Source organism: Myiozetetes cayanensis, unplaced genomic scaffold (assembly GCF_022539395.1).
Source record: "Myiozetetes cayanensis isolate MyiCay16 unplaced genomic scaffold, myiCay2020 scf20-37, whole genome shotgun sequence".
Taxonomy (NCBI): Eukaryota; Metazoa; Chordata; class Aves; order Passeriformes; family Tyrannidae; genus Myiozetetes; species Myiozetetes cayanensis.
In genome coordinates this window covers 13,980,447-14,002,799 of record NW_026087412.1, presented here as the reverse complement: position 1 = coordinate 14,002,799, position 22,353 = coordinate 13,980,447, and the positions used below count along the sequence as shown (strand labels likewise).

Here is a 22,353-nt window from a genome sequence, read left to right as displayed (position 1 = left end):
ATCAAAAAGAAAGGTTAAGACTGGTGTCTGTGCTGTATTGAACAAGCTGGCTTCTGTGCTAAAATGTCCGTGGGAAAGATTTTTCCTTGTCTAGCCAAGTAGGAGTAGTGCTTTTGTCTAATTACTGCTTTATTAGATACACAGTCGTTTTCATACCTAAACATTTCTCTTCTCTGTGGCTGCTGTGAGATATTCTCATCCACCATGGGGCAGAATAAGCAAGGGACTCCTACAAAAAGTAGAAATACAGCAACTTTGCTTATGGCAGTGTGTTATTTTTATGTTGAGTGTTGTGATTATTTTGTACGTTGCTGGCGTTGGTCCTCCAGCAGAATATACAGAGACCTCATGTTGTTCTTGAGCTGGTGTCGGGCTGAAGGCTGCACACACATCAGGAAAAATACATCTGTGTGGAGCAGCAGCAAAGCTGGAGGTGTTCAGGTGCCCCTGGACCCTGGTGGGGTCTGGTTTACACTGAAGTCGTGCCTCTGTCTGCATTCGCTCCGTTCCCTGCAGCTTGTGCTGCTGTGGAGCTGCGCCAGTGCCAGAAACAACCCAGTGTAATCTGGGCCAGAGCAGAGGGTGTTCCTGACAGCGTCAGGACTTAACGACTTCCTAAAGTAGGTGAAGTTGGGAAGAAGGTGAGATGAGCGGCTTCAAAAACCCATCAGAGCTGGATTTTCACCTCATACTTCTTGTGTGTGTGTGGTGTTGATTTTTTTACCCAGGTGAAGCAGCATGGCCGCTGCTGCAGAGTCCACGGCCGGCACTCCCGGTAACTCACGTTCTCCTCACAGCCCTGTGTTGGCATCCAGGGCCCGGATTTCGTGCCGGGGGAAGGCTGGCCCTGCCACACGTGCCTTCCTACGTGCCGAGATAAGCAGATCTCTGGCTGACTCCCAGCCAGCTTCAGAACTTCGCAGAAGGGAGTTCGTGTCGATGCGCAGCCTGATTTGATCCCACTCCCCTGCCAAAAAACAGAGAGGTGTACTGCAGTGGATTTAGGTTTTAGTTTTAAAAGAGGTGGACAAAACCAAAGTAGCTTAAGGAGAGACAGCGAGGCTTTCTAAGCTCGTGTTCTTAGCTGAGACTTCAGGTGGAGTGACGTCTGGGTGATCTAAAACCAGATTTTGCTTAGGCACGTGGAAGCATTAGTATGGATGTTTTTGAGGGTTCATTCCTGCGTGGCTGAAAAGCTTCATGGAAGCCTGTGTAATCGGTCTGCTCTTGTTCTGTAGGATATGGGCAAAACTTGAGTGTCATTTGTGTGCTGTGACAGTAAGAACCGCAGTTACACACATGCTTCCTCCATCTCTCCCTGGAACAAGGGACAGGGTAATTCCATTAAACGACCAGACTTGGATTTATAAGCAGAAAATCTGGGGAAGAAATGCATCTTCCGAAAAGCTGGAGGTGAAGGAGCGTGTGCAGTTGTAATTATTCCATGGGAACGTCCTTTATTTTGTGGAACTTGCACCATAAGTATCTGGGGTGGGAGGTTGGATATTTCATGGCTATATTGTTTCATAAGACTTAGTATTTAGGTGTAACAGTGGGGGTGGTGGATGGGAAAGGAGGATGCCGAGCAAGAATGTTTACTTTGAGCTGTGAGTTTGATACAAGCTGATTATTTTTTTTTTCACCTGAAATGACTGACCCGCATAACTTGATGCCAGCGGTTGTGATCTGGAACAGGAGATTTGTAAGATTAGAAATGGGCTCATTTAGAGAGTCTAGTGCAGCTAATTCTTACCAATTCCTAGAGCATTGCTGATAGCAGGATATTTTGTACTTTCTCAGTGTTTGGAGGCTTTAATAGATTTTTTCCAAGGAGTTTGATACTCACGTCTGTGTGTGTGGGATGAAAAGCTGAGCAGGTGATCTGCCACCCTGATCTCATGTGTGACAGTCCACTGTCTTACCATTGTGCCCATTCTGTCTTTTTCTTTTTTTGAAAGTCTTATTTTGATAATTACACATGTACTGGGGAGTTTATCAAAATGATTCCTTCCCTCTTATGACTTAAAATTAACCCAGTAAATGCTGTTTTGTGCAGTGGGGTAGAGCTTCCAGAGAAGCCCTGCCAGCAGCAGGCAGGAGTAGAGGCTGTGCTTGGGGAGTCAGTCTTTGCTGTGCTCCAGAAATCTCTTGGTAGCTTGTGAAATGATTCCCGGTTTTCTGCTGCAGATGATTCACTTTCTATTCTGGCTGGCCGTTCCTTGGCGTCATCATCCAGTGCCATTAATTATTTCGACAGCAACGTGGTGTGTTTTGTTTTTATACCTTCAGCTTCACGTTAAAAAAAATCCCCATATTTTTAGTGTTTATTAGATATTTTACTCTCTGTTGTTACCTGCTAATAGAAAAGAACATGAACAAAACCCCTCACTCTATTAGCAAAATACTGCAAGTCAATGTGAGGTCAGGGTGGAGGTGGTAGTTGAAAAACTCAATTTGAAAAATCCTGGGGTTTGTTCTTTATACAGTGGAAAAGCATGTGGGTTAGCTTAGAAATCTGACACTTCCACCCTAATTTGGTTTACACTTTAAAGAATTTTTGCTTTGTAAAACTTCCTTTTAACATATGTTTTCCATCTGTCTTCTCAGATATGTGAGATACAGAGAGAACCTGAATCGTTTATTTAGAAAACTCTTTTAATAGAGATGCCTCCAGAAATACTATTAGGTATTGTGCACAATCAAAGTGTGAATGAAAAGAAAACTGAAACTCCTATTAGCACAGATAATTATAGCTCGGAATCTAAACCCCTTAACATATATTCTTCAAAAGCTTCACTTCATTTTTTCCTTTCCTCCTTTCTTATTCACCACCACTGAGAAATAAGGATCCTATTTGTGACACTGGATATAAATTCTCATTTATGTATCTGCAAGTCTGTAAAATAATCTCCTTCCCTGCCAGTCACACTTGGTGCTGCGGGAGCTTCCTTGGGAAGACAGTGACTGTCCACAGGAGTTGTTCTCCCTGGGTGATCCGCCTCCCAATCCCACAGGTGGCCACATCCCTGCTGCAGCTGGACATGGCACCGGAGCTGGATCCTTTGTGTTGCAGAGTTAAGAAATAAAATGGAATATTGGGTTCCAAGAGCTGCTCTCATTGAGCCTGGCTTTGCCGCCACGGGTACTTTGGTGGCTGATTTAGTGGGTGTTGGTGATGACATCACTTCTGTGTCATCCTCTGTGTAGTTTCATCTCACGGAGAAAAGAACTGGGGAAATTACCAAGAAGTTTGAAGTCAGTAAGTGCTGAGTGTAGGACTGGTTTGGAGTAGCTGTGAAGTTTTTTTTCCTAAGGTTCATAAACTCCCTTAAGGAAAGTATTAATGAGAGTGATTCAAAACAGCCTCATCTCACTGAAATCAGGGCTTTAAAGTAAAATAGCTTTGTGAGGGAATTGGGGCTTTTTGGATTGTCAGTTACGGTTGGTAGCTTTTTTAGACAGAAATATGCAAAAATCATTAGTTTTAAGCACACATCTGCTGTTGCTTCCTTATGTGTATTTGGTTTGTTTTGGTATGTATGTTCTTGCACAGCTGAATTTGAGTTGCCAAGCAAAAGACACTTCACTTAAGTTTGGTATCAGAAGTAGGGAGGAAAAAGTGGCATCAAAAAGAATGGAAACACAGTTTTTCCAGTTATTGTACATCATAAAGGAGACCCCAAACTCGCCTGATTTCTGGTAATCTTGCTTAGCCTGTTTGTTTGTTTTAATAATATTAGTTCAAGAAAATATTTATCTATTTTAATTTTCACAGAATAAGCCTGTTCTGTGGTTCTGTTGGAGAAGGTGCATTAAGGTGGGATCTTAAGGATCCTGTAGCTCAAGGGAATATTGGGAGCTGCCTGAGCCAGAACTGAGCTTGAGTTTTCATCACTGTCAGTCCTTGTGGGGAGGATTGGGACTGAACACTTCAAAGTCTGAACCACCTTTGTTGACAATATATTTACTAAGAAGTCTGTGGCCAGGGAATGTCACAGGTAAAGTTTGTTTGTCAGGGTAATTCATGTCTTTGCACGTTATCTGCTGATTCCTTTTCCAGCTGGGCAGGGAGGGTGGCCCAGTGAGGGGAGGAGCGGCCCTGTCAGCCCAAGGCATTTGTGTGCAGACCCTGCATTTCGTGCTGCCTGAAGCAAGTGCCCGCTGTTAACTACCAGATTCTCAGACGATTCTTCTTTAAAGGGTCATCCCCAACTTAAAGGTTCTGTCGGCTGTAAAATTAGGGCAACAGACAAGATGTGTGTGTTTGTGACAGGATGAGAAGGCAATCCCACTTCTCTAAACGTGCTCCAAGAACCTTAAAATATTTAATCTTCTTCAGGATGATGTTGTGAATGGGATGCCGATGTTGCCAGTGTGGTGTCTCCCAGCCCATAGGCAGATTGTTTGCCTCCTTTTCCTTCTGTCCAGGTTTCTCTTCCTGTGGCAAAGACATTTCCTGCAGCGTTTTGGTTGGTAGCAGTGCACTGTTACACTGTGTCTGTGCTGGGGACGCTGCTGGGTGGCATTTAAAGTTACCAGAGCAGACACAGCAACAGTGTCAAAATAGTGGAGGCACCTGGGGAAAGGAGGAAAAAAGGTTTTGTAAGACCAGAGAAAGGCAAAGTCAATCCACTGTTTGCCATCCAATGATTTCAGCAACAGACGAGAGTGGATGCGCTTGTTGGGCTGCTTCTGCCACATATTATGGGGGTTATTTTGGTTTTATTCCCCTCTGGTCTCGAGAGGCTGGCTTCTTATCTGAATATTTTTCCAATTTTTTTCTTTATATAAACTTCAGTGCCAGATGCATTTAGTGTGCCCTTATATACTACTTTGTAACTGATAGGGAAACATTTGAGCAATCCAATATTTATGGAAGGGTAGATCTGAAAACAGGGATAATTCCTGAAAGAAGCCAGTATCTTGGGTTTTTCTAGACTTTTAACACAGATTGCATTTTCATTGTGAGCACAGCAGAAGAGAAATGGTGGAGACAATTTGAGTGAGCACAGCAGAGGTTGTGACACTGTGATACACAACGTGCAAGTGGAAAGAGGCTGGGAACTAAACCTGGTGTAACCAAGGAAGGATCTCTGTTTATAACATTCTCCTGGAGGTGAGAAAGAAGGCAGGGACAGAACAGTTGACCTTTCCTGTATCAGGTGGTACTTGTTACCACACACATTAGTGGTGGTGTAAAGGTTATAGATACCTGCATTTTCCCCACTCCTGACTCGTGTCTGGTGTTGGGGCTGGTGTCAGGAGCGTTTTTAAAATAAGTCAATCATACTGGTGGTATTGCAGTAGAGATTAGAAGAGATGGGATTCTTCTTCATTAGTTTTGTGGTTTGTTTGTCTAATGAGCTTCGCTTTTCAAAAGTCACTTAGTTGCTGAAGCCTTACAAAAATAGACTGGGGGAGATTTTAGAAGTGTGAAGCTACTTTAACTTCAAATTAATGAGATTCTAAGGGGATAGTGTCCCTTTGGGTTATTGGGATGCACAAAATGAATCTAATTTAATTGATTTTAGGAACTTTGCTGCTTAGTTGCATGTCTGTCCCCGGAATGGGATTCATCTTAGGAAGGAGAGTCACGCTTTGCCAGAAAACAAGTTGCAAAGGAAGCATGGTAGAATGAGTGCTTCTTTCACAATCCCCCATCCCTAAAGTCCCAGCAGAAGGCACGTGTTATACCAATTGTCAAGAAGAGCTAGGAGGACAATACAGGCAACTGCAGACTGGTCAGCCCCCTGCCATCACTGGGAAGGTCATGAAGGAGCTGGAGTGACTTTAGTGAAGGACTAACAGGGAGGTTGGGGGCTGGAGCAAGTGCCTTCTGATAGGAGCCTGAGGGGCTGGGCTGCAGACAGACCTCCTGACATCCTTTCCAACCCCTGTGACTGTGGGTGTGTGAGCGAGAGAGTGCTGTGATAATGATTCCAATGAGTTTCCTAGAGGCAAGTACCAAGACTTCCAAAAGGTCAGGCTCATTTCCACGTATCGACGTATTTGAGTTTTGACCAGTCCACTGACTTAGGAATGAGCAAACCAGACCATATTCCTTTCTCATCCCAAATGCAAGTAGTTCAATCAATCAGGCAGGAAGAAATTCACTTAAATATTCAGATCTCTTATTATGCAAGCCATCAGTTGTTGAAACTCACCCAGATCCCTGCTACTGGATCTCTCATTCCCCCTCACCACCCTCCACCCAGCTGGGTCTCCTTGACCCAGCCAACTCCCTCATCACCATCGTTTTCAACCAGCTTGTTAAACATCGTGTTCTGAAGAAGTGTTGCTGTTCTGCTGACAGTCAAGGTCAGATGCATCACAGTCTTCCTGTGTCTTGTTAGGTAAAGACACTAATGTGAAGTTTCCTCACTGGAAATTTTATATTTTCCATGAACTCATTGTTTAATTGCTGTAAAACATTAAATGCTGTAATTTGCTTTTATAAAACAATAAATTACAGAATCCTCAAGCCTCGAAAGGAGTTTGGAATGGAGGTGGTAATTGCTGACTGCACCAAACAGTGTGGCTATTGAGAAGAGCTACCTGACAGCGAATTTTAGGGAATGGCTGGAACTCTGAACTGTTGAGGCTTTGTCTGCTGGGGTCTGGCGTGATTGAAAGAGGCCTTACAAAACAAAATTGGGCTCACTGAAATGTAACAGCTATGTTGGCATGAAAGAAAGGCACGGTGAAAATACTGCCTGTGTGCTGGACTGCAGTGTGTGACTCCAGTGCCTGCTCCCTGCATGGACAGTCAGGTTGTGACAGGAAAACTCCCAGTCACGTTTCAAGCAGAGATTGTGCAGGAAAAAATGAAACTGGATTTGATAGTTCTGCTCCTGCTTGCTGTGTGAGATAAGAAGTCACGTAACTAAACACCTTAGAACGTTTGTCACCTCTCCAGGCTCGGCTAAAGGGGGAAAAATGGTGATATTGAAACAGTTAAATTGATTGAATATGTATATTAAGAAAGTCTCCTGATAACAGTCACAGTCATACAGATGAGAATCCTTGAGGATGCCGCACAGTTTGGGTTTTTTTTTCTTCTCAAAAGACTTAGAAGGAAACAGAACATCTTTTTTTATTCTGATTTCTGAAAGTGTTGTCCAGGAAGGCAGAAAACTGTGACATTTAAGCTCATAAAACTGAAATTAGGAGAGAAAGTGTCTCAAGTGTGGTTATCTTCCATGTGTGAAAATAGCTGCTCAGGGAACGCAGGATGCTCAAATTGGAGAAGGAGCCTTTTGGAAAGAGTGGGGGGGGTGGTAGTTGCCTAGTGCTTTTCCATGCCTTCCAAAAAACATGTCATCTGTGTTCTTTGGTGAGGATGCTTGGTTTTATGTAACAGAGGTGATGACAGGCACGAGGTGTAGGATCAGAAGTGCTGTGTTAAGAGACAAGACACTGTGAGGTGATTCTCCACAGACTTAGTCAGCTCTGCTGCCTCCTGAGTGCTGGATTAGAGGTATGTGCCTTATGAGTCTGGGGAATCTGTTCTCCTTTAACATCCAGATCACTTTTCCCGCTCTGCCGTGCTTTGGAGGGATGGAGCAGCTCCAGAGCTCGCTGCTTGCAGTGGGGCTCCTCAGCAGAGCTGTTTCCTGGGCATTGCTTCGAGGTCAGTGTGTGTAAGGCAAAGGCATCCCTCCGTTTTTGGGCTCTTGGTAGCTGCCTTTGACTTTGAGAAATAGTTGAAGCATCGAGAATGGGATCAATTATGTTCTTCTCGTGAGGATGGAAGGACTGCAGTTGCTTTTCATTTTTCTGTCAGGAGAAATAGGCCGTGTTTTTATTATGGCAGATTTTTATATGCGTGTAAATATATTTATTCTTTTTATAACTGCCAAGGCAATCTCTCATCTTTATGGATTTGTTGCAGACGTGCTCAAGTAGATTCTTTTGTTTTCTGTTGTGTTTTATAACTGTCGTAAAATGTGCCTTGTGTTGGTGTTTTTAATGTACATGGCTCTGATTAAATATAAAAGATGATGATTAATCACTCTGTGAACGTTTGAATTCTCGGTGAATTTTTACACGACCGCTGTGCTAAGTTGTTTACCTGCATTTTATTTTCCTGCTGGCAGAACTGTATGTTTTCCATACCTAACCTTAATGTACAGCCTTCTTACAGGAGCTTAAGGGCAGTAGATTATTTCAGGTTTTAAGAGGCTGCATTCCCAAATACTTTCTTCACTCTTTTTGTAAACTGCAAAAAAACATCTCCAGTCCTTGGCTCTGGCAAGACTGAGAGAGTCCAACCAGCCAAGCAAGAAAAAAAGAAAATAAAACTGAGCATTTATACTCCAGCATCCCATTTGGAAATGCAGCTGGAAAATACTACCTTTAAGCAACAGCAGCATCTTCCCCCTCCCCATTTTGTCACCCCTCTGCCCCTGTCCCTGCACGCACACACATCTCTTGCTGATGAAACACTAACACCTGTGGACAAAGTGGGCTGGACCCCAAACAACCAGTGGATTTTTCATCAGGAAGGGTGAGAGGTGGTGAAAACCAGGGAAATCTTGGAAGAAGGAAAGTAGAAGCAAAAGGCATAGGCAGAGACAAAGTGCAGCAGGTCAGTGTGGAGTGTGGTGTGGGAAGGAGGAGGGAGGAAGCAATCGCAGGCTGGAAGGGAGCTGAAGGCACAGCAGGAATTTCTGTAGGAAGCAAACTGAAAAGGTGAACTACACAGCCAAAAGGAAAGGCAGCAAGTAAGAGAAATTAAAAATATTTTATTGAACCTTGCTAGTGAAAATATTAGCTTGTTACTTGCCAGCTTGGAAGGGAGCAAGGGGTCTGTTCTGAGCCAGGGGTGTATCTTGTCACAGCCAACTTGGTGCAGTCCTGGAGGGATTATTGACTCTAGTGGGTGCTGATGGCAAGGTGTGGGTCCCTGAAGGATGTGCTGCTGTGAGCCTTCAGAACAGCTGAGTTTAACGTTTCTGCCTGTGTTTACTGTGGCTGTTGACATAATTCGCTGGTCGCTGTAAATCTGAACATTTTTACTGATTTTCCTTCAGTTAGGGTGAATTGGAAATCCACATGCTGGTGAAATGCGTGGTATTTAAGTGTACTGAGATTTGTTGTTATGCATCCCTGCTTTGTGATACGGGTTATGTGTTGTCTGGGGTTCGTTGTTTCTTTTCCATGTACCATCTTACATCATTTTTGCAGCCTGGGTCTTGCACCAGCTTCTTGAGACTGAAGAGTGAATTAAACTTTAAAACAATGAAGCTTTTGGGATTCCCTTCTTTAGTAAAGATCTTTTCTTTGCTCTAACCTGGAAAAAATGTGGTTTGTCTGTTGCTCACTGTGAGGAACATGAGTTTGTCAGGGCTGGTTTGGGGGGGCAAAATAGAATTTTCACACATTTATGTTACAGTGGGAAGTGGTTGTTTTAGATCACATTCCCTGGACTGGGAAAATCTTCTGAGATGAGCTGTGTATCTGAACAGCTACTCTGGTGAACTGTGGCTGGTCTGTGTAGGTGCTTATTAATATTGCTTGTGCTTGTCCTTATGTCTTCAGATATATAACTTTTATTTTTACATGGAAGTACCTATATACAGTGAGGTAACTTTCTGGTTTTTAGTTACATACCAAAATAACCTCGTTGCACAGATGCTGCTTATGATGTGCAAAAAAATATTGTAGTGAACCTGAGTTGCTCCTTAAAGCAGAAAGAAAAGAAAGCCCTACCACGTTTTTATTGGTCTGTATGTTCCAACCAGGCAGAGCTGTTCCTTCAAGTGGCTCAAGGAAGATTTGATTGATTTATTTTACTCATCTGGAGAGTGTGTGGATTACCTCTGTCAATATTGGGCATGATAAATGAGGGCTGGGCACTTACAAAGCAATTTGCATTATTTGAGCCGTTCAGGAATCAAGCAGTGGCTTGATTCAAGAGGCATTACAAGGAGAAAGTGCTGAGTGCATTTTGGGATCTTGTGAAGTAGTGGATCATGGTAGGAATCAGTGAGCAGAAAGTGATCTTAAGCGTGTTTGTGTGTGAGGCTGGGATCGAACTGCTGAAGGAGGAGTTGTTGTCTTTTGGTGAAGCTTTGAAGCTGAGCTGGAAGATGTTCTTTGGCCGTGTGCACACATGAATGACAGGGTTGAGGGAGGATTGCTGGGTGAAATTCAGTGGCTTGGGATTACAGAGGAGGTCGGAAGAGGTGATTTAATGGCTCTTTTGGGAGAGTAAATCAACAGGAAAAAATCTCTTGTTTCCGCTGTCATCTTTTAGCCAAAACCAGGGGAATTAAGAGTTAGGTCATTGTATTCTTGCCACCTTAGTTTTCTTAGGCTTTGTTTTGTCAAGTCTTGCCAGAAAACCTGCTTGTTGGCCAGTGCTCGCTCTTCCCTGCGATGGTTGTGTGTGCACAGTGTGTACCAGCAGTGGCTCTGAAAGGCTCTGGAGTTCGAGTTCGTGTCACAGGGACCCTCACTCGCTTCCTGGCAACCTGAGTCATGGATAAAGATGTACCTGAATGGTTGTCATTGTTAACACTGGTACAAAGTAATGAAGAGAAATATTTTAGCTACTTGTTTGTCGTGTTTTCTCACTCGTGTTTCTGTTTTAACTTGTAGATTTTGGATCTTTGTTTGACTTGGAAAATGATCTTCCTGATGAGCTGATCCCCAATGGCGAGTTGGGCCTTTTGAACAGCGGTGGGAACCTCGTTCCAGATGCAGCTTCCAAACACAAACAACTTTCTGAACTTCTAAGGGGAAGCAGCGGCTCTTCCTTAAACCCAGGAATGGGCAATGTGAACTCCAGCAGCCCCGTGCAGCAGGGAGTCGGCGCTCAAGTGCAAGGGCAGCCGAACAGCGCGAACCTCGGGAATCTGGGAGCGATGGGTAAGAGCCCTCTGAACCCGGGAGACTCGTCTGCTGCGGGCCTGGCCAAGCAGGCAGCCAGCACCTCTGGACCTACCACACCTGCATCCCAAACCCTGAACTCTCAAGCACAAAAACAAGTGGGGATGGTGACGAGCAGCCCTGCAACATCACAGACTGGACCTGGGATATGTATGAATACTAATTTCAGTCAGACACACCAGAGCCTTCTCAACAGTAATTCTGGTCACACTTTAATGAATCAGCCTCAGCAAGGACAAGGGCAGGTAATGAATGGATCTCTTGGGGCAGCTGGAAGAGGAAGGGGAGCAGGAATGCAATATTCTGCCCCTGCCATGCAGGGGAATGCAGGCAGTGTGCTGGCAGAGACTTTAACCCAAGTATCTCCACAGATGGCTGGGCACACCGGGCTGAACACAGCACAGACAGGAGCAATGACTAAAGTATGTACATGCTATTTCATGTATTCTGTTTATTGCACTTGCTTTTTCTCCATACAGGTGTTTGGGAAACGCAGTAGGCCCTTTTCTGGAACAGATCTAAAGGATGTGCTTTCTTGAGTCTGTAGCTTCAGTCACCAGTGATGTGGTGAAAGCAAGATAATTGAGGCAGTGCTACTCATGTAATCAGAAATGAAAGCACTTGTTGAAAAAGACATCCTTGAAGTTAAAAGTTGGAGGGTATCTTAGCAGGGTGAATTAGAAAAGAGTAGTGTAATCCTGCAGAAAGGGAGCAGCAGATGATTTCTCATGTGCAGGATCTCGATTTATCTGCCAGACAACAGCATCTTCTAAAGCAATGTGAACATTGTGAGAAACACTTGTGGATTGAAGGGAGAGGTGTAGCAACTGCTCCTCTTGTCAAGGACCACTGTCAGCAGCTGTGCAGCAAATGTTTTTAAAGTATGGAGGAACTGATCTGGAAACATCAAATTTCATGTTGTTTTGCAAACCAGTGCAAACTCTGTGAAAGGGAAGGGCACAAGTCTAATTTGGTGGCCATTGCTTAGAGCAGTATTTTGGCTGCTGTTCCTCCTGACTTGTGTCTTATCTCTTGCCTGGGTTGCTTTGGTACAGTTCCTTGGAATGTTGATGGCAAACCCACCACGTTCTGATATGTAGAAAAAGATAAATTTTTATCTCTGATCTTCTGTCTTTTCCAACATCACCAGTTGTTATTACTGTAAATTATTAACATGTAAATGTTAATTCATTGATGTGTTAGGCATTGTGGGAAAAATGCTGTTGCTTGACATGGAGGTGTGTGTCCTGAAGAGGTGTTGACATCACTGTGGAGTTCTGTACAGTTAATCTTTTTCTTTTTTTAATAAAAGCCACGAAAAGCATTCTCTCTGCAGTGAGGGAGCCCCCTTTGCTTAAGGAAGAGATGCTTGTGGTCCCTGTGAAGGTCAGAGCATCTGAAAGTGGATGTGGCTGTCTCCAGCCTCCAAAGCAGCTAATTTTGCTGCGTGGAGCAGACAGAAAGCTTATCTTTCATTTGTTTTTCTCTGAAGTTTGTGGGAAGAGTGACAAATCCTGACTCTGTGGCTTATTTCTATAAACTTACAGAAATCTAAGTTCTTGGGAGTAGAATTCTCCCAGCCACTGCACAGCTTTGTGGTGAAACTTCTGGTTTTCTGTGTGAAGCAGCTCAAGTAGAATTACCCCAGAGCAAAAGGACTTGCTTAAAATCTTCATGTGACAGAGGCTGTGTGAGCCTGGTGGGAAAGGTTCTGTGAGGTCTTGATGTATCTTAAACAAACCCACTGTGGTAAGGAACGGGCCAGCACTCAGGCAAATTCCATCTCTGAAGGACTTCAGGCTCAGCCCGATTCCAGCTGCAAATGGATTCAGCAGCTCGGGAGGGCAACCAAGGCTTTCTCAGTCAACATATGCTCAAGAAGCAAAGTAAAGTTAGTTTGAACAAGGAATACGTTGGAAAAGAAGAGTGGAAGGGTGATAAAATGCTGGTGCTGTGAAGGTACACTTAAGAGAAAGCAATTTGAAAAACTTGGCCAATTTACAAAAAATAGGAAGATTGGTGTTTTCCAGGGCTCCAGCTCTTGCTGAACAAGATGAAGCTTAAAAACATTGTGTTTTCCTTAGGCAAGTTGTACTTTATTTACATCTAAGTTTCTCTTAGTAAGAGAGCAGGTGAGCTCAATCTTTTTACAGAGATTTAGGGGTTCCATTTTGGAACCTGAATTTTTTCTGCCGAGCAGCAGCTTTCTCTATTTTTACCATTTTCCTTAGTAGTCATTTGAGGATTGATATCCTTTTCCAGTTTCTTCCCATCCCCCAGTTTATTGTCCTAATAGGATTATCAACCATGATTGTGCGTTTAGCTTTTTCTTACTGATGCTCCAGTTGTGAGGAAAGCTTTTAAGCAAAGCACTTCAGTGAGTTTGTCCGTTCTTCTGAAACTGAAATTTCTGCTGGAGGAGAATGTGGGTTGGTTTTGGTTTTTTTTCACCTCCTGTTCCCTGGTGTTTACCACTTAATGCATGCAGCTTAAAAGATTTGAAAGGCTGTAATAAAAGTGGTGAGGGAGCTGATCTGCCTCATAGTGAACGTGCCCAACTTGACTCAGGGGCTTAAAATGTAGCTGCCATCCTGCTGGAAAAACTGTATCGAGGCTGGAAGGAAATTCTCTGGGTGCTGACTGTAGCAATCTCCTAAGGGAAGGAAAGGGGTGTGAAATACAAATGCAGAGAAAGAAATCTAAAAGCACTTTCAGAACCAAAATTTTCTCATTGCATTTAAAGTAAGTGATGTGCAATCACTGACTAACCTCACTCAAGTATCAAGTCCAACTCAGTGGCCCATTTTTCTCAATTCAGTGTGTTTATATGCAGTGTGTGGGACTCATGACCCTTCATGGTTTGGGACCAGTTTTGTTGGACAAGACTTTGTACTGTGGTGGTTTGTTCTAATTCTTTTTTTTAGTAAATGACTAATCAAGGAAAGTCCATTGCTTTTTCTTTCTTTTTTTTTTCCTTGTGATATGTTTTTATAAGCATTCTTTTTAGTAAGAGAAAAAGAAAAAAAACACCCAGAATCCGATCACTGCACCTACTCTCAGAAGTAACTGGGATTCATTTCCTCTGCATCATCATGAGCCAATATTGTAATTTTGGGCTGGACTTGCCATTTTAAGGCAGAACTGAGCATGGTAACTGAAATTCATGTTCATGTGCTTGCATGAGCCCAAGGTGGGGCTAAACCTCACCCCTAACCTGAAAAAGGGAGTGGAAAATAACCAATTCCCAATGTCACAGGGCCAGAAGGTGCTGCCATCATGACAAATGTTTCGGAGGGATTAAAGTAAAATACTTGCTCAATCTGTAGAGGTATGAGCAAAGCATTTGGTGGACTTTGTATGATCCTCCCAGAGACTGGTGATTTTATGCTACTGAGATCACCTGGAAACCTCTGAGGAACCTTCCCTTTCATGCTGCTGTGAATATTTCTGCTCCCTTCACTGCCAGCCTTCTTTCCTGTAACAATTTTGCTGGCAACTGTGGCGTTGTGGCCCCGTTTTCTTGGATGACACCACAAGGATAGTTTTCGTTTGACTGGGTTGAAGTTCTTGAAGAAATCAGCTTTAAAGAGCAGGAAGATTCTTGCTTGAATGATTATCACTTGATGGGGGCAGAGGAACAGATCATCTTGTCACAGTCATTTCCAGTAGTAATGAATTGTCCTTTTGTGTTGGGGCATGTTTTCGTTAAGTCCATTAAGTCCAGAGAATGTGTTCAAACCATCTAGAAAATCTTGTCAGGGTTTGTTTTTTTAAGACTGTTGGCTGTCGAACATGATAAGCAGCAGCAAAGCTAAGCAGATGGTCATTGCTTCCATAGGAATGAGCACTTCATTGGAAGTGCTTGTGCCTAATGCTCTCCTGTTGCTGTGGGAGCTCATCTTTTCCAAGAGAGGGATTTGAAGCCTTCCTATTGTTCATTGGGGTTGGCAAGAGCTTGAAGTTGTGTTTCTGTAACTGGGTTGTTGGATAAGTCTCTTGCTGAGGTGCATTCCCCTTGTCCTTGTACTGCTGTCAAAGCCTGAAGAAAGTCAGAAGCAAGTGTTGGAAAGTTCCCATTTATTTTGGATGGTTCTCAGACTTCCTTTGTGCACTGTGTGAAGAGTTCTGGACAGTGATTCACCTCACTGGTACTTCTGCTCTTTCCCTGAAGAAGCAGTGAAATCCCATTCAGATGAGAGGGCAGGGCTCTCGAGGGCTTTCTTTTCCACGTGTTTCCAAGCTGTGATGCCTCCTTAGACGATTCTGCAAAAGGGATCACCTTTCCTGCAGTAATTTCAGAGCTGCAGCACTCCAGTAAGGATATGCTGGAGCTTAGGGAAAAATCCTGCAGTTGTGTGTGGCTGATCTGCAGAAGCCATTGCTGTTGAACTGCAGTGATGCCATAGCTTGCTGGGGGTTTGTTTCAAAGTGTTTTTCTTCATAGAACTAATGAACCTGCCTCAAGTTCCCTTTTCTTTCTGAAAGGTGCAGTTTAATCAAACGTTATTGGGTTCTGTGTGCCCCAGAAAAAGATTAAATCATTCGGTCAGGTCTTAGTCTGAATCTATAAATAGATCAGGAGAGAATGGTTGGTTGTTTTCATACCAGGTTGTGAGGGTTTACAGCATTATCACTTGGGGGATGCCTTATGAAGACTGTACATTTTGAGTAACCTTATTGGAAACTCTAAAGGAAAATATTTGTATTGATACAAACTGGAACCTGCCTGGCAGGGAGAAACTGATAGAAAAACTTATCTGGCTGTCCTATCTTCCAGTGTAGTATTTCAGGAGATGATCAGGGAGCAGTGAGTTTAGATACAGAGTTCCAAGTGCTCTTTGCAAGTGGTGAGTTCTGTTACCTGTGTGTATGTATTTAAGCCCCACTGGAAGTTGGTACCACTACTGGTATTAACATCAAGATCTGAACAGGTTCAAAGCAGTCACTAACATGGGCAAACCAGAACTGTCCTGCTGGATTTTTGCCTATGAGTTCAGAAGAGTTTTTTCTGTAAATTGTATTGGCCTAATTTGTTTGAACAGGGCATGTTCTCAGCTCAGTTTTAGCCAGAGTAGCCCCATGGCAGTGGCACGCTGCAGCAGGAGAAGGTTCAGACTAGAGGGGAGGAGGAACTCTTACCACAAGTGAACTTCAGAAAGCAGAAAGACCATTCTTTAGTTCTACCAAGAGAATAACCAGTTGTCTCATGTTCCTTTTTTATTGTTGAGCTATAAAAGGAGTGGATTCTACTACTGTTGCTTTGAGGCTTGGTGTCTGTATAATACTTTGGACAAGCACATTCACAGTTTTGCTCCCTTTTGTTGTTCACTGAGTGGTGTTTTGGTGTTGGGTATTAATCTTGAATCAACTTAATAAGATGATTAACTGTGTTAAAGAGGCAGGAATTCTGGTACAAGACTTACATGGTGTATGTAGTTACATTACTCCTCTCGGTGCTGTGAGGAAAATGTGTGATGAGAAATAAGGCAGCAAACTATTTCTTTAAACAGATCCCCCAGTACAGAGGGGGGGATCAGATCTGAGCACAGGATTGGTTGTGAATTAAGTCAGCTGAAGACGTTCTCATTCCTCTGCAGCTCTGTGTGTTTGAGCAGACTGCTGGTGCAGTTTGTTTCTCTGGTGACTCTCAATCTGTCTGAATCTGCCTGAATTGTTTTAACATGACTTGCAGTTAATTTGCTTCTCATCCACGGAGTTGTCCGTGCTGGGCTGCCAAGCTGCCTGTCTCCCAGCAGACCATGCCTCTGGCAAGCACGAGTAGCCAGCCCAAGTCACATTCCAAACAGAGCTGCTTCCCAGTTCCAGGGGACTCTTAATAACCTTCCAGTTCTGTGGTGAATAACAAGCACCGGAGCAGCGTTTTTGACTGAGGGGGAACATGTGTGCCCTTCCAGTGATACAAACAGAAGGAGGATGTGAACACAGACACACACACACACCAGCAGAACTCGCTGACTCGTAGTAAAATGAAAGTCTGAGGCAGTTTTGTTTTGAAACATGACCGTGCAAAGTGCTGCTCCACAGATGAGTTTGCTGATACGTCGAGGAGGTTTGGTGACTTGAAAAGCTCGCTTACCACAACTCTTACTGCTGGCACCTGAAATGGAGTTGTTTCCTATTTCTAGTACACATTTGCAGTTGTGCAATGTCACTGGAGATCTTTGCAGAGATAGTCACTTGGCTTGGGCAGGTATCAAGGTTCAGTTTGGCTCCAGGGCTGCAGGAAATGGAACACTCAGACTAAGATGGGACAAAGCACAGCCTGGTTGCCTCTCCTGCTTCAAACCCAGGCAGTTAAAAAGCCTCTCTGTGAACTTACGTTGGCTTATCATCCAGCTGACAAAAATGGCATATTATGGGATCTTTTCAGAGTAGAATTGTGCCATTATCTTTGACTGGGGTAACACAGCACAAACATGAAGGATTTTGTCATTAACCAGAAATTGTATTATTACAGTGTTGTAATTCTTCATTTTTTGTTGCTGGAATGGGGTTTATTCCTACAAAGTGTATCTGAAAGAAGGTGTTGGAAGTGAAACAAACAGATCCACCAGTTCTTTTGGAAGCCACAGGTTAAAAGCAAGGTTTACAGTGTTGATTCAGGTTTATCAAAATAACAAAAAACTTCCAAGTTCTTCGTGACTGAAATGACTTCTTTCTAATTTTTAGACTGCTCTCACGTATCTTCCTGCTGCTTTTTTTAATACACAGGTAAAAAATGACTCAGATGTTGAGAGGGGGGAAACCTGCCAACTGAAAGGTTGGCGTGTAGAAGTTACGAAATGCCTGCTTGCTCCAGTCAGAAGGAAATGTCTTTGTCATAGTAATTGTCTTAACAGACTCTAATCATGCATGTAGATATGATTTCACAGGAGCCTTTCTGGTGACAGCACCTTTTAGCAGGTCTCAAAACTTGCCCTTACTTAAAAGATGAATTTAATATTTGTACTCATAGCGAGCTGTGATTCTACTGGGGATCCTGTGGTTGGAAGGACCTACAGAAATCCATCAAAGCAAGGTGATATTAAGGTCTGCAAATTAAATGCTGGTGGTCTGTTTTTCTTTGAAAAAAAGCAATGTAGGAAACTTGAAAAATTACAAAGAGCTTGATAAACCGTGTTAGCCTTCCTAAGAAAGGGATCAGGAGTGGAAGCAGTGAAAGGAGACCCTTCTCCTTCTGCCACTTCCACGAGTGAAAAGCACTTTGAGAAGGAAATGGGACACCTCAGCCATCGGCAGAAAATAACGTTCTGTTGGAAAGTTGTTGCACTTTGGAATTTTGAAATTCCTTTACTTCCATAGGGGGCTAAAATTTCAATCCAAGAGGTGTTACACGGATCTACTTTGTAGTGGGCAGGTTGATTGATTTGATCAAAAAAATCTTGATTGATTTTTTTTTTCAAACTAGAAAAGGTGTTTCAATACATAGTTTCCCCCCACATCTCAAAAAAAATAATCCTGAATCCCTATTTCCACAGTTGCTGCTTTACTCTGCAGGGCTGAGTATAAGGAGTGGCAAAATATGATGGCATTTTTCTTTCTTGCTGTGAACGTTTGCAGGAAATACTTGTTGGTTTTTGTTTGGCAGCTGAAGTCTGTTTGTGTGTGACATCAGTAGACAGTTTGCTGTGACTGTGCTCGTTTCTCCTCCTCATCCTCCTCCTTCTGTTACTACAATGAAGATTATTTTCATTTACTCCAGAAATTACTGTGCCTGTGGAGGGAAGTAGCACACTAAGCTTATTGCTTGTGTTTTAACTGCTTGTATGTCACCCATGCAGCGGCTTTAATTTCAGAAATACTTTGCAGAACTGAAATTTAGGTGAATGAGGACTTGAGATGATTGTTGAACTCGTGGTGCCACAAAAACTCTGTGTGAGCAATGCCTGGAAATGTCTGTGCTTACAAGTTCTGAAGATGCTCAGGCCCCAAAGTGATGCTCTTGTTCTTTGGTATCTGTCTGTACAAATCTGCTTTAGGTTTGGGAAATAAGTGTCCTATACCCTAAAAGGGTTTAGTAGTACTTTTTATATTATTATTATTTAGGATGAACCATAATGAAAATACAGCGCATTAAATATTAGGGACATCTTTGTCAAAAAACCTACAAAATATATTTCTAGAAGATATCAGTAAATAGATTATTTAGCAGTTTGAGATGCTGCTGTTTTGGGTGGGTGGGAGGGTTTGGTGTTCTCAGAGTGACTGCAGCATTTTGCTGTCCTGGCTGTGTGGCTGCTCTTTTAAGGGGATTTTTGGAAAGAAAAACACAAAACAGGTGCCCTTTGAAACTTTTGGCAAACTGACTTCATTAAACAACTGCCTTTAGCATGGGAGGATCTTTGTACCCTGGGAATGGACAAGCGTTGGAACACCACGAGTCACAACCGGGATTTCACTCTTGGAATGAGCTGTTGTTGCTTCCCTAGTCTGATGTGGGGCATCTTGGGTTAAAAACTCCATTTCTGGCTCATCCTGTGTGCAGCTGCTGTCGGTGAGCAGTGTGTGCACAGCCTGGTTTGTTTGCACTGCTCAGTTTTAATCGTGTTTTTAAAGACAACCATCAGACCTTGCCGTGTTTAAAAACCTGGTAGGAATTGCCTCTTGATAGTTTCGTGGGAATTGTTAAATCTTCAAGGAGAGCACCTTTTTTAGGAGGACTGGAAATGTCACGGTAGCTCTTGAAGTCAATGTGGTGTTTCAAAACAAACATCTTTGGCTCTTAAAGATATTTAAAACATTATTTTAATGGTGTAAATTATTTATAGTTACATTTCTCCGTAGTGACTGGTAATGTCAGGCTGTGATATTTGTGCTAAGTGGTTGTTTTGAGTAAGCACTATTGATTTTTGCTTCTTTTAATGCATTTAATGTAACCTGTAGTGTGGGTTTGTTTTCTTGTCTGTTTGATTTTCCTCCTGGGTCTGTGTTGAACAGTTACTTTTCCAGAGGCACAGTCTCTCCCTTCAGTGTGCCCACTCCTCCTTTAGGATTCAGTCTGTCCAGGAGAGTACACACTGTAAAGGAATGACACAGAATAGCTCTTTTCATTATATTTTGGAGATACTTTTCCAGTTGTTCTTACTCCACAGAACTGTTATTGCCTGTCCCCTCCCCATGGAATATCACATCACAGGGACTGCTGGATAATGTATCCTTAGCCAGCTTTTGGGAGATAAATGGGGAAAAAAAAAATCTTTTAAATAGCATTGCTGCCTTTTCTTACCAAAACAGCTTATTCCTTTTAATACTGAATTTTTGGAGCATGACGTGCTCTCCTTTTGCTTGGCTGTCTCCAGCCAGCTATAGGCAACTTGTGAATTGCTGAGGTGCTGCCAGACACAGCTGTCAATGCTTTTGGGGCCTTTTGGGTGCTTTTTGAAATGCTGATATCCAATATCAGGAAATAAAGGAAGGAGCATGGACACGGTTTGAATTTCCTGTTGATTTAGAAGCCTCCATTTATAGAATTCCAGGCTGGTTTGGGTTGTAAGAGACCTTAAAGTCCATCCCATTCCACCCTCTGCCCTGGGCAGGGACACCTTCCACCAGCCCAGGGTGCTCCAAGCCCCGTCCAACCTGGCCTTGGACACTTCCAGGGATCCAGGGGCAGCCACAGCTTCTCTGGGCAACCTGTGCCAGGGCCTGCCCACCCTCACAGGCAGCAATTCCTTCCCAATATCCCATCTAACCCTGCCCTGTGTCAGTGGGAAGCCATTGCCCCTTGTCTAATTCCTCATTCAGCTTAACGATTGTGAAGCACAGGAACTGGGGCAGGACAGGGATACTCAGTTGAGAACCTGTTTTATAAAATTCTGGTTTTGTGTGACTGTGACATGGTTTAGTTCACACTGAGGCATTTTCTAGAAGTAACTCATTCAAGATTTTGGCCTGTGAATGTACAACCAGGTTGTATCTTCACTGAATTTCAGTCTTGCAGAATCCTCTCAAGTGTTGTTGAGTTACTTGTTCTGCTTGGCACTCATAAAAGCTCTTGAAGCAATTGGAATACATTGATCAGTTGTGGCTAATTATCCATTAGAGCTTTGAAGTTGTTATTTGCAGGGGTGACACTCGTCACAGAGTAAATCTTCTGACTTTATTCTTGATTCAGGAGTACAGCAGTGCTGCTGAGTGCACAAGTTGTAGAATATTCTGTAGTATTTGTGCAGAATTTTGGAGACATTTTCCTTCTCCAGGCATCCATACAGGGCAAGTACATGATTATTTCATTTCCTTTTCCTGGAGAAGGTTGGTTTCTCATTAAATGTATTAAGAGTTTGTTCTCTGTGTATCCAGTCGTTTGTAAAGAGCATTTTTCCCATGAAATTTTGTGTTTCAATAGTTATGGGGAAACATTTGTTCATTTATTTAATGGTCTTGGAATACTTAAGATTGTCTTTGACCTCTGTGAAATGCTTGGAAGAGAATTTCAAATCTTATTACAACTGGCCATAAAACACCTGTCTTCCTCTTAATGGGATTTTTTAAAATCTTATTTTTCGTTTTACCTGATCTTTTGTAATAAAGGACGAAGTAAATTAGTTATTCCTGGGCATTTGAGCATTTTTCTGAGTTAGCTTACTACTGAAGAACAGGACAATAATTGCCTCATGGATTTGTTGTGGCTTTGGTTATAGAAATCAGCTTAAAGAGGTGGGAGAGTGGAGACTTTCCAGCACAGTCTCAACGCTGCGAGCCAGATTGTGATTTAATTCTCAGAGCTGATTGAAATGTTACCTTTTTTTAAGGCTTTCTTGTTACTGACTTTAAAAGTGAGCATTTTTAACGGAGTGTTTTGTCAAACTGCCAAACCTGCAGGTTGCTTTAGGTGAGCTCTCACCTCAGATACCGGCACTGCCACCATTCTTGCATCGAAACCGAACTCACTTTTTTTATTTTCTTTTTTTTTCTTTTTGGTAACACCACTGGCTCTCTGCCATCAAATGATTAATCTTTTCCTCGCCTCTCCATCTGTCCCTCTGGCAATATACGTTCCAAACGCTGTGGTGGCTCTCTCTTGGAACACGTTACTATAGGATGAAATAGTAATTAGCAGAGACTTACTTTTTTTTTTGTCAGTAAACAGATGCAAGATGATGCCAGCAGTAGTAAAGAAAGCCTGTCCTCCCCCTTCACAAACGAGCCTGAATTCCTAATGGACCTGAAAGGTCCATTAGGAATTCAGGCTCGTTTGTGAAGGGGGGAGAGCCGTGATCAGGGAGGTGGACCTTGCTTCCTGCTGGAGATCGCTGCTTCATTCCAGAGGGAGATAAGAGTCCAAAGAGTGAGCTCCTCCCCGCTCTTTGGTCCCGAGTGGGCGGGCAAAGCGCCGGTGGGAGTGGTGACAGCAGGGAGGGGCTCCAGGTGGTTGATGCCAGCTCGTAGGAAGTCAGTGTTAAACTCGCCTGGGATCCGGCAGGGAAGTGGTGCAGGTGG

The 22,353-nt window shown here is 43.1% G+C and overlaps 1 protein-coding gene across 5 annotated transcripts in view; it reads left to right on the top strand.

Moving 5' to 3' along the window:
• Window positions 1–22,353, top strand: part of CREBBP (CREB binding protein) — a 92,540-nt gene that overhangs the window by 3,199 nt on the left and 66,988 nt on the right. For 4 of the 5 annotated variants that reach the window (XM_050317595.1, XM_050317593.1, XM_050317592.1 and 1 more), the window contains exon 2: window positions 10,603–11,315. In XM_050317595.1, the coding sequence (XP_050173552.1) occupies window positions 10,603–11,315 (713 nt within the window). The remainder of the gene's footprint in view (window positions 1–10,602; window positions 11,316–22,353) is intronic. The other variant, XM_050317596.1, reaches the window with a different exon arrangement.